Source organism: Poromitra crassiceps (genome assembly GCF_964638095.1).
Source record: "Poromitra crassiceps genome assembly, chromosome: 28".
Taxonomy (NCBI): domain Eukaryota; kingdom Metazoa; phylum Chordata; class Actinopteri; order Beryciformes; family Melamphaidae; genus Poromitra; species Poromitra crassiceps.
Genome location: NC_139651.1, coordinates 10716475 through 10728668, shown reverse-complemented (window position 1 = coordinate 10728668; position 12194 = coordinate 10716475). Strand labels below are relative to the sequence as shown.

At 45.9% G+C, this 12194-nt stretch overlaps 1 protein-coding gene across 3 annotated transcripts in view; it reads right to left on the bottom strand.

Annotated features, from left to right (window-relative positions):
- ankrd11 (ankyrin repeat domain 11) overlaps window positions 1-12194 on the bottom strand; it is a 169534-nt gene that overhangs the window by 13402 nt on the left and 143938 nt on the right. For all 3 annotated transcript variants that reach the window (XM_083662348.1, XM_083662350.1, XM_083662349.1), the window contains one exon: window positions 1576-1749. In XM_083662348.1, coding sequence (XP_083518474.1) covers window positions 1576-1749 — 174 coding nt within the window. The remainder of the gene's footprint in view (window positions 1-1575; window positions 1750-12194) is intronic.

Sequence of the window (12194 nt, the reverse complement as noted above, 5' to 3'; positions counted from 1 at the left end):
TTTAACTTGGACTGTAAATTCATGTAAATTCACTGGCTATTTAACGCCTATTTAACTCAGACTGTATATCTCATGTAAATTCAATGTAAATTCATATTTAATATCCACGAACACTCCTCCACTCGTGTACATATTGTATATATTTACTCAATTTGATTGCACTTGCAACGTTGTGATTGTCTTTAGTTATCTTCCTACTTCTTTATCTCTGTATATTGACCTGACCGCTACGCTGCATACAGACACTAAGACAAATTCCTCGTATGTAACTTGCATACTGTGGCAATAAAAGTGATTCTGATTCTCATACAATCACCGCCAAATTGTTGGAAACCCATACAGCCAGAAGGGGGCAATGTTGCTCCAAAAATCATTAGCAGAGTGGTTGGACCCACTTCACTTGAGCTCATTTCATCACATTTACCAGATTAAAGCCGAGCCTTAATCACATTTACATTATTGAGTTTGCACAGCTATTGTCCCAAATGCTATTTGAAACTCACTCACTTAATCTATGTTCATGCCTCCAGGCGTGCACTGAAGGAATTAACATAGCAATAAAAGTGGCCATGTATTGGTCCCCACCAACCAAATGCTATCTCAAATGCCAACCAGAAGAGAAAAGGCACAGTGTCGCACCCATGCTACTGTAGGTTTATAATGTTTATGGTCAACAACAATGTATGTCTACAACCAACATGAAATGTAACCCTGGAGAAGTTGGTAAGGAGATAGTACATCTAATGAATAATCATCCTACAGAAGAAACCAGATCAGATATGGAATAAACCAAACAGAATGTTTGAAAGGACTCTGGTGGTCTCCAGGTTCAGATGCTGAGAATGTACTAACTCAATACCAAGAGGGGAGCTGCTTTCATTGCCTTGATGTTTCTTATGCTGCATTCCAGAAACAAAACTCCACAATTGTTACAGGAACGCGACTGTTGGGATAAAACAACTACTTTCAGTAGACTTGGATGATGATAATGATGATGGCAGAGGTTTACAGTGTAGCTGTAGATGATGGCAGATGTTTACAGTGTAGCTGTAAGGGGGTTTGATGTGGGCTATCTGCTACAACCTAAATCAGATGAAGTCTGCTCTTTACTGAAGCATGGTACGATCTTTACTGAAGCATGGTACGATGGTGTGGCAAAGACACCGCGTCCTACAACCTCATCCTCCACCAGTCAAACACCAGAAACCAACAAAAAACACCTAACCGACACACGCACACACACAGTAGTGTTAATTTCGTCGACGAAAACTATGGCGAAAAATGTTAGTCGACTACCTTTTTCCCCAAGACTAAGACTAGACTAAAATGTTCAGACTTTTAGTTTAATTGACTAAGACGAGACTAAAAAACTCAGAACTTTTAGACGACTAAAACTTGCCTAAACAAAAAAGAGGTTGAGGTTGACTAAATATGATAAAAACACACACACACACACACACACACACACACACACACACACACACACACACACGTATATAAAGCTCCTTCCCTGCCCTCCTTCCTTGTCAGCCTACCCGTCCCCAGCGAGACGTGGCCTCCATGATAAGCACGCACCTGGACTGTTGATGGACTCCTCGGCTGTCATTTGCATGAGCAGGGCCACCTGCTGCCGCTCAGAGAGGGGGTAGCCGGCCCGGATCCCTGGCATCCCCATCCCAAACGGCAGGCCCGCCTTCCGGGTGTTGGTGGGCTCCTTTTTAATGCGCTTCCGCTCCGGACCTTGCTTCTCTGTGAGGAGGCGAGAGGAGGAGAAGCGTTAAATCTTTATCGAGTTGACGACAACTACCACTCTCCTCCCAAAGCAAACAAGAGGTGCACGATATTTGTTTTTTGCAGACAATTGATTATGAGTATTTGAAACATTCTGAAGACTTCAAAGATCAGTCTAATCAAATGGCAGGTTGTCAATTCACTCATAGATAAATCTCTGATCTATATTGGCATCACTGAGAAAAAGGACTTACGGTAGTTAAGTGTTATTTAAACTAAGACCTACATCAGAGTACCACTGGACATTGATGCCTCAGCGACAAGTATTCAAATGCATAGAGAGGCAAAGTGACCGCCTACTTCCTGCTTCAGCACTGTACCAGAGATTTTCATCCGCCATTTATTTTCCCCTAGACATTTCGTAAAATGTGTATAAAAATAGTTTTACTGGTTCAAACCAAACGGTACAGATATATTTAGAAACAGGAGAGATCGCATAACATTTCACTGGGACCAAAACGTAAAACAACGTAACGTAAAATAAATGACAGCCATTAATGCCCATAAGAACAGATTAGCTTGTGAGCGTGGTCACACTGCCACAGCTTCAGTGCTGGTAAGTAACGTTAGAGAGCTGTGAGGCACTAAGTTATCACTAATGTTAAACGTCCTTGTCTTGAGGGAATAAGTCATAATAATAATGAATATTGATGCATAATTAATAATCATGTTGGATTACTATTTACAAATAAATGTAAGAAAGAAAAAACAACAACATTGGAACAGTGATTTGGCATGGAATGAAGCTTGGAAGCATTCGGGTCAGCACCATGTCCAGCACTACCCAAACAGAACCATTTTCTACCATTATGGCAGATTTAGTGGGCGGCCACAACGAATGACTACAATTGCCTTTGTCCTCTTTCACTATTTCCATGGCAACAACAAGTCAGATCGTCATCTAAATAAACATACATGTGAAACATGTACTTGTTCACACACACACACACACACACACACACACACACACACACACACACACACACACACACACACACACACACACACACACAGCTCTGGCCAGCATATTTGAGGTGTCTGGTGGTGGCAGAGGTGACTTAAGTCAGTGTATGACCCAGCTGGCCCTAGGGTGGGGTCAGTAGGCAGTGTGTTGATGTCCCTCTGTCAGGCTCCAAGCCAGCCAGCCAGCCAGCCAGCCAGCCAGTCAGTCAGTCAGTCAGTCAGTCAGTCAGTCAGTCAGCCAGCCAGCCAGTCAGCCAGGATAGGAAAGAGGGTGCGACTTGGCAGAGCCACAGTTATTTACAAAATGGTTGGTGCACATTTCAAATGATCGTGGCCTGGCCAGGGTCAGAGCATGCAGGTCAGGGTCAGAGCATGCCAGCCTGCCTGCCAGGTCAGGGTGAGAGCCAGCCTGCCTGGTCAGGGTGAGAGCCTGCCTGACTGCCTGCCTGGTCAGGGTGAGAGCCAGCCTGACAGCCTGCCTGGTCAGGGTGAGAGCCAGCCTGGCAGCCTGCCTGGTCAGGGTGAGAGCCTGCCTGACTGCCTGCCTGGTCAGGGTGAGAGCCAGCCTGACAGCCTGCCTGGTCAGGGTGAGAGTCAGCCTGGCAGCCTGCCTGCCAGGCTGATTCAACTCAACGTGGCATCATGGCCAAGGTCAGCGCCTGCCGGCCAGGCTGAGTGGGGACGTGGTGCTCGCGGACAAAAGCAGCTGCTCCACGACGACACGCCCAGCAATTATTTTAAGCGACCAGCAGCAACAGCATACCATCTGACGGCCCTCAGAGAGGGTGAAGCTACTCGTACACAACGTGACTGTAGCACTTCATCACAAGAGGCACCAACTCCCAAATCACACAGTGCTAAATCAACGAGGAGATGCACAAGCTTCTAACCAGCGACAAATAGAGAAAACAGAAAACAGCAGAGTGAAATGGGCATCCAGAAACTTGTACAGAGACATCACCCAATACAAGCAGTGGATGTGTCTGAGACCGGACTGCTGTGGGGCTCTTCTCACTCAGACTCTTCTCTCTCAGAGACGAGACTCTTCTCTCTCAGAGACTCTTCTCTCTCAGAGACTCTTCTCTCTCTCAGAGACTCTTCTCTCTCTCAGAGACTCTTCTCTCTCAGAGACTCTTCTCTCTCAGAGTCTCTTCTCTCTCAGAGACTCTTCTCTCTCAGAGACAGAAGAGACTCTTCTCTCTCAGAGACTCTTCTCTCTCAGAGTCTCTTCTCTCTCAGAGACAGAAGAGACTCTTCTCTCTCAGAGACAGAAGAGACTCTTCTCTCTCAGAGACTCTTCTCTCTCAGAGACTCTTCTCTCTCTCAGAGACTCTTCTCTCTCAGAGACAGAAGAGACTCTTCTCTCTCAGAGACAGAAGAGACTCTTCTCTCTCAGAGACTCTTCTCTCTCAGAGACAGAAGAGACTCTTCTCTTGCTCAGAGACAGAAGAGACTCTTCTCTCTCAGAGACTCTTCTCTCTCAGAGACAGAAGAGACTCTTCTCTCTCAGAGACAGAAGAGACTCTTCTCTCTCAGAGACTCTTCTCGCTCAGAGACAGAAGAGACTCTTCTCTCTCAGAGACAGAAGAGACTCTTCTCTCTCTCAGAGACTCTTCTCTCTCAGAGACTCTTCTCTCTCTCTGACTCTTCTCTCTCTCAGACTCTTCTCTCTCTCAGACTCTTCTCTCTCTCAGACTCTTCTCTCTCAGACTCTTCTCTCTCTCAGACTCCTCTCTCTCAGACTCTTCTCTCTCTCAGACTCTTCTCTCTCTCAGACTCTTCTCTCTCAGACTCTTCTCTCTCTCAGACTCTTCTCTCTCTCAGACTCTTCTCTCTCTCAGACTCTTCTCTCTCTGACTCTTCTCTCTCAGAGACTCTTCTCTCTCAGACTCTTCTCTCAGAGACGGGCTGCGCCGCTCAAGGCCACAAAAACATCATTAGCGGGGCGAGAAGGAAACATGGCGGCGCGCACACTTCCGGTTGGCTGAAGGCTTCTCGGGGGGGAGATTTTTCCACAGTCAAAAACGTTACAGAGCTGATGAACTTTCACTAACATCTGTGAACACTTACAGCTAATGTGCCCCCGCCCCGCTCTGATACACTCTCACGTTCTTCAAGGCATTTGCCATTTAGACACATTCCTCCTGTGAAGACTTTCACAGCAGGAACCACAGAAGCCGTCCAAACATGTTGTTGGAGCAGCGGAACAGAGAAAATGCTAGGCTAGCTTTTCCATGCCCTGTTTACAAGACTGGGCAGCAGCAATGTAGTAATGACCCTGGTTCACCAATACAGAGGCTTGTTACTAAACAACACACAAGAGCCCCAGCCCAATACAGAGGCTTGTTACTAAACAACACACAAGGCCCCAGCCCAATACAGAGGCTCGTTACTAAACAACACACAAGGCCCCAGCCCAATACAGAGGCTTGTTACTAAACAACACACAAGGCCCCAGCCCAATACAGAGGCTTGTTACTAAACAACACACAAGGCCCCAGCCCAATACAGAGGCTTGTTACTAAACAACACACAAGGCCCCAGCCCAATACAGAGGCTTGTTACTAAACAACACACAAGAGCCCCAGCCCAATACAGAGGCTTGTTACTAAACAACACACAAGGCCCCAGCCCAATACAGAGGCTCGTTACTAAACAACTAGGGGTGGGGGAAAAAATCGATTCACCTAAGTATCGCGATTTTTAATGTCACAATTTTTTGGATCGATCTTTTATTCCAGAATCGATAATCGCAAATTAAAAATTTTTTTTTTTTTTTTTGGGTGCTTGCAGTCAGGCCACTCACTGAACAGCAGGCCAGGCGCCGCCTACTGGTTTACTAGTGGTTTTATTACTTTATTAGTTAGTCTGAAGTAATAATTACACTTCAGGGTTAAAGTGGGTGCATCTCATTGTAAAATTGGACTTCAAACGGCCCAAATCTGGCTTCAAACGGCCCAAATTTCACGCGCGTTGGCCCATATCGGCCTGGCCTGCTTGGTATCTAATGCCCGGCCTGAATTATGATCCCAGTCCACCCCTGTTTTTAACTATATCGCCCAGCCCTACTCATGATATATAATATACAGTCTCTAGTGTATGATTCAACTTTTCCCATGTTCTAATCTAGTGTAAAAAAGCAAACAAACTGAAAAAAGAAAAGAAAAAAATAAACAAAAATCGCAATAAATCGTAATATCGAATCGCAATAATCGTAGAATCGCAATACTTAAGAATCGCAATATAAATCGAATCGGCACCCAAGAATCGTGATAGTATCGAATCGGGAGATAAGTGAATCGCCACAGCCCTATAAACAACACACAAGGCCCCAGCCCAATACAGAGGCTTGTTACTAAACAACACACAAGGCCCCAGCCCAATACAGAGGCTCGTTACTAAACAACACACAAGGCCCCAGCCAAGCTGTCTCTGTTACAGCATGGATCATCAGTGCCAGCTACTAGCCTGCTAATCTCACACATGGATCTGACCACCAGGAGCCCAAAGCTAAGCACAGATGAGGCAGTTGTCTGGTTTAGAACTGAACTGGCAAATGGAGGAGATATGGATCACTAAATTGAACGAGACTAGGTCGGAAACGTAGTATTTGGCTAGGCCCTAAACTATAGCAGTGGTTCTCAAAGCGGGGTCGGGGGGGACACACACACACACCCCCAGGGGTCCTCGAAGGGGTTGCAGGGGGTCCTAGCAAAAAGGGGAATCATTTATTTTCACTATGTAATAGCATCCATAAGTATGCTCCTACGTTTTGTCATAAAACGTCTCAAAGTAAAGCTTCTAGCAGATGGGGACCCTGGGACTGACTGGGGGAGCGTGGTGTCATTTGTGTCAGTTTAGGGGTCAATGACATGAAACAGATGGAGAAGCACTGTACTATATGGTATACTATAGTACGGTATACTATACTACATATAATGTATACTATAGTATGGTATACTATACTACATATAATGTATACTATAGTACGGTATATACGATGCTTCTGATTGTATATTCATGACAATGATTAATGCACCACTAGAAACACTGCAGTGGGTTGTTTACTTAGTGGTATAGCACTGAGCAGAATAACAGCCTGTTCTAGGTTGATGTGTGTCTCCAGGCAAGGTTTCTGTGTCCCTCTGCATTGCCATAGGGCAGAACTAGTACTTCTAGGTTTCTGTGTCCCTCTGTATTGCCATAGGGCAGAACTAGTACTTCTAGGTTTCTGTGTCTCTCTGCATTGCCATAGGGCAGAACTAGTACTTCTAGGTTTCTGTGTCCCTCTGCATTGCCATAGGGCAGAACTAGTACTTCTAGGTTTCTGTGTCCCTCTGCATTGCCATAGGGCAGAACTAGTACTTCTAGGTTTCTGTGTCCCTCTGCATTGCCATAGGGCAGAACTAGTACTTCTAGGTTTCTGTGTCCCTCTGCGTTGCCATAGGGCAGAACTAGTACTTGTAGGTTTCTGTGTCCCTCTGCATTGCCATAGGGCAGAACTAGTACTAGTAGGTTTCTGTGTCCCTCTGTATTGCCATAGGGCAGAACTAGTACTTGTAGGTTTCTGTGTCCCTCTGCATTGCCATAGGGCAGAACTAGTACTTGTAGGTTTCTGTGTCGCTCTGCATTGCCATAGGGCAGAACTAGCACTTCTAGGTTTCTGCGTCCCTCTGCATTACCATAGGGCAGAACTAGTACTTGTAGGTTTCTGTGTCCCTCTGTATTGCCATAGGGCAGAACTAGTATTTCTAGGTTTCTGTGTCCCTCTGTATTGCCATAGGGCAGAACTAGTACTTCTAGGTTTCTGTGTCCCTCTGTATTGCCATAGGGCAGAACTAGTACTTCTAGGTTTCTGTGTCCCTCTGTATTGCCATAGGGCAGAACTAGTACTTCTAGGTTTCTGTGTCCCTCTGCGTTGCCATAGGGCAGAACTAGTACTTCTAGGTTTCTGTGTCCCTCTGCATTGCCATAGGGCAGAACTAGTACTTCTAGGTTTCTGTGTCCCTCTGCGTTGCCATAGGGCAGAACTAGTACTTCTGCTGTTGTTGTGAGCATGTCAATAAGGCAACAAAAAAAGTGGAAGCCGTTGCTGGACTAGACAGGCTACCTGGGCCATCTCTTGTCCCGCTTATTGTGCTCTTATTATCACTAAGTTGCAGTTATTAGGCAAAGCCAGGACGCTTGCTTACATTGGTGGCAGCAGTGGTGGTCTTCTACAAGCCGCTGTTTGTGTGTCTTTGTAACGTTACGTCTGTTTTGTTAGCTTAGCTGCTCCGGTATAGCTAGCTGGCTAACCGCGAGCGGGGCTTCGGATAACGTTGTTGTACAACTACGTTGCAGACGTGTGGTATGGAGATAAAGACCCTTTCAACCTTGACACGGGGCTGTTTGTAAGTTCAGTTTGCACTTTGTCAATTAGTATAATGTGCAATTGAGATAATTGAGGCTACCTCTTGTTTACAAGCTGTCAGCAGCTGCTGTTCTGGCTAATCTAGTATACATCCGGGAATTTCTCACATACACAAAATTCATCAACATAATAGGCAATGTGATGTATAGTTTTTGAGATATTAACGTTTGTTTGGCACAGCTTTTCAGCTTCGTACAGTTTCTGCTGCCGTGGCACCCGGAAGTACTTTGTTGTTGTCCAGATGTCGCGCTGATTCGTTCAATAGTGTGAAGAGACGACACTAGATACTCGTTAGTGCTGTATGTGATTAGTGAGTGGGTTTGAACGGGCGGTCTCTCGCCCATTCTGGTCCCAGCCAAAGTGAAAACCCACAGCCTCTACCAGCAAGGCCAAAATGACCAAAGCGTTTCCAGTCAACATCACTGCCAGCTACAAGAAAATCATTTCATACTTTGACGGGATGTCGTGGGAAAATGGAAAGCCGCCACATGCCAGCGCCACGTAACACATACCACATGGCTCGAAAAGGAAGGAATTTTGATTTGGTTTTCATCACATTTGCTCTTTGTTCATCACTCTGAAAAATCAACGATAGGCACAAATCTAAATGAAAGCTTCCTCTCCTCTGACAAGATAAGATGGGAGAAGAAAAAACGGAAAGCAAGCTAGTAGCTAGGCTAGGCTAGTCACTCCCGAGAATAGACTTGCTGCTAACCTGAGCCAGGGGCGGGGAGCACATCAAACACAAACGTCAGCCTATAATAGAGCTGGCTTTTGATATGGCAGGCAGACAAAGCCATTGTGTTAGCGAGGCCCTAAACAAAGAGACAGTCTAGTTTAGCTGGGCAACAGATATCCACAGCAAGAAGAACCACTCTAACCGGCTCGACCAGGTGTGTCGACTCTAGCCGGTGAGAGTGAGACACATGTGCCGTTGTTCTACAGAGACACACGAGAAGAAGAATGCACAGGAACAGGAAGTGAAGGCAGAAGAGACGGGAAGTAGCCAACAGGATGTTTTTTCAATGCTTTGTGTTGAGCAGGGAACACAGAAAAATGTATATCGGGGCACATGGTATGCTGCTCTGCATACGCGGCCCGGCTACATAGCAAGTATGCTACATGCTGTGTTAATCAGTTCAACGGTGACTGTACTGCATGTGTGTGTCTGTTGGTTTTATTCAGAGCTGACATGTGTCTGGGAGACAGAAGGAGTAAGAAAAGAGTGTGTGTGTGTTATAGCCTGCCAGGGATAAAATGGCGTGGGCTGCAGATCTGTGCAAATCACTGTCTCCTTCTGCCACCCACTCCAACACACGGCTACATCTCACAGCTCCACAGCTTCAGGAGATTCACAGACCTGACCACTGCTACGATGCTGCTGCTGCTGCTGCTGCACGAGTAATCAAACAAGATGACAAACATTCATCTAAGCGGCTCAGTTCGAGCACATTAAGGTAAGCTGCAAAAGCCTGAGAGAGAAGAATAGCCTTCTGACTAAAACAGTGTGAGAAGAAGATGGTCCTGGAGGTCCATGAAGTGTGCGTGCTGCTGTTGTGGAGAGCAGTGATGATGAGGAGGAGAAGGGGAGAAAAGAGCATCTGACTAAACCAGGGATACTCAACTCGCTTTGCCCGGGGGCCACTTTCGTGAAATGATAGAAGGCCAGGGGCCAGTTAATAAACAAACAATATACATTTTTCTGTAGCGGATTGTAGGTTTTTGGGGTGTCAGCCGGAGTTTAGTCTGAGACTGTTGTGCACACCGGATAGTTAGATTCCGTTAGTTAGGTTAAGTACATACAGAAGTGCCTGGGTAGCGAGCAGACGGCGGTATTTGACAATTTAGCAGCTAAATCATAGATTATTGAAAGTTAGAACACGGCTCTCTCGAATACTCGATTCTGATTGGTCAATCAACAATATTCACCGGTCATTATTTCTCGACAACCGACCGCTGCTCTGCCACACCTGGATTAATCAGTTGATAAGAGCATTTTGTCCGCAGACGCTACTAATTAGGCCAACCAGTTGCAGCTGTGGTGTCTTGTGTGCCAATTACGAATGAAACCGCTTTGTGTTGAAAACGCTATTAAAAAATCTATTTGAATAATTATTTTTGTCAGATTATTGAATGATTTAGTTGTAGGCCGTGTTCTAAGCGGGATAATGTATACTGAGCCGGTGATTACTGGAAATAATGACCTTCAGGTGAATATTAAGCCCTCCGCTGCGCGTCGGGCTAAATCATTCACCTGTCGGTCATTATTTCCACAGTAATCACCGGCTCAGTATACATTATCCCTTACATATTCCATATTCCAGACTGAAATGCTATAACAGAAGTGTGAGTATTGGCCAGAATGCCTTGAACATTTGGACACTTATTCAGCGGGTATCTTGCATGTTGCGTTCAGGTGCACTGTAAAAAAAAAAAAAATGCAATTCCATCTGGCCCGCGGGCCACAAGTTGAGTATCACTGGACTAAACGGTGTGAGAAGAAGATGGTCCTGGAGGTCCATGAAGTGTGCGTGCTGCTGTTGTGGAGATCAGTGATGAGGAGGAGAAGGGGACAGAAGAGCAGAAGCAGGGTGACCTAAGGAAGGAGGAATGCATGCTGCTGTCTAGCACTCCTCTGGAGGAGGTCAAGGGAGGCGTGGTGATTCTGTGAAGGGGAGGGAGGAGCACTGAAGTTTGGAGAGCTTGGATTCACTACTACAACTTGAGTGGTGTGCTGTGTGCTGCTGTCCTCCTGAGGGCAGAACTACAGTACATGTTCCTGCGCTCCTCTAGTCTCGCTTAACAGGATCTCTGTAAACACTTCTTTCATGTGCAGGCTAATTGGAGGCAGAGCGCCTGTTGGCACAGGAAAAGAACATTTGAAAACATACAGAAATACCCATTGTAATAGGTGAGCACATCAATAAACTATGTGTCATATATTTATTTAGGTAGAATTTTTTTTTTTTTTTAAAGGGATTTCTGGTCCAATTTTTTTGCCACGAAAACTGCTGCGCTTAATATTGTTTGGCCCGCGACTCCCCTTATATTTTTCTGTATGCGGCCCACAACCAAAAAAGTTTGGCCACCCCTGCTGTAGAGCCTCAGGTTGAGTATCACTGCTGTATATTGTTCTATTGGCTATGGCTCCTCTCCATCAGGCCCATAGTCACAGAGGACTGGGGTTTTGGGGGTGGGTGGGGTTAGGCCTAGTCACAGAGGAATGGGGTTTTGGGGGTGGGGTTTGCGATGTGTCCAAGGTGTAACATTTTGCACAGGGGACAACGACCCAGCAGGGTTGCAACTAGCAAGGCCAAAGCAACGCAAAGTCAGACTCAACAACATAAAGTGATATACTGATGTTTCCTCTCCAGATAAGAGTTGAGGCAGAGGGCCAAAAGGAACGGACTAACAACTAACAAGCAAACGCTATGAAAACAACACAACAGGCTCAGGCTTATAGGCAGAGACCCATTTTAAAAACGGAGACTAAACCAACAGAATTTTGCAGGAGCATTTGCGGCAGCAGACAGCTACTAACAATCTGATCGTTTGCACTTGTGAGTGCAATGACACAAACCATCTTCCATCTTCAGTGATTGAGCCCGTTGTCACCAGTTGAACACAAAACACAGTTGAGAGTGGTTTCTAGAAGTCCACATGGCAGAATGTTTCAGAGTAGTTAAGGCAGGCTAGAGAGAGAGGCTTGAAGACCAGATAGCCCAACCCCAACAACAGAAGCTAATGCTATTAGCATACAAATAGACAAGGGTGTCCAACTATTGTGCCCGAGACGGGAGAGTTCACACCTGGCCTTACTGAGGGGGGGTGGGGCTGACCTGGGCAGAGCCAGCTCAGGGAAGCAGCCAGCAGGTAAACAACCTGAAGCTAGCCAGCAGGTAAACTACCTGAAGCTAGCCAGCAGGTAAACAACAAAAATCAAAGGCAACAAGCATGACCATTGGTACCAGACTCACGATAATCTCACATCACACACACACATGCACAAATCCGTGACAGTGTCTCT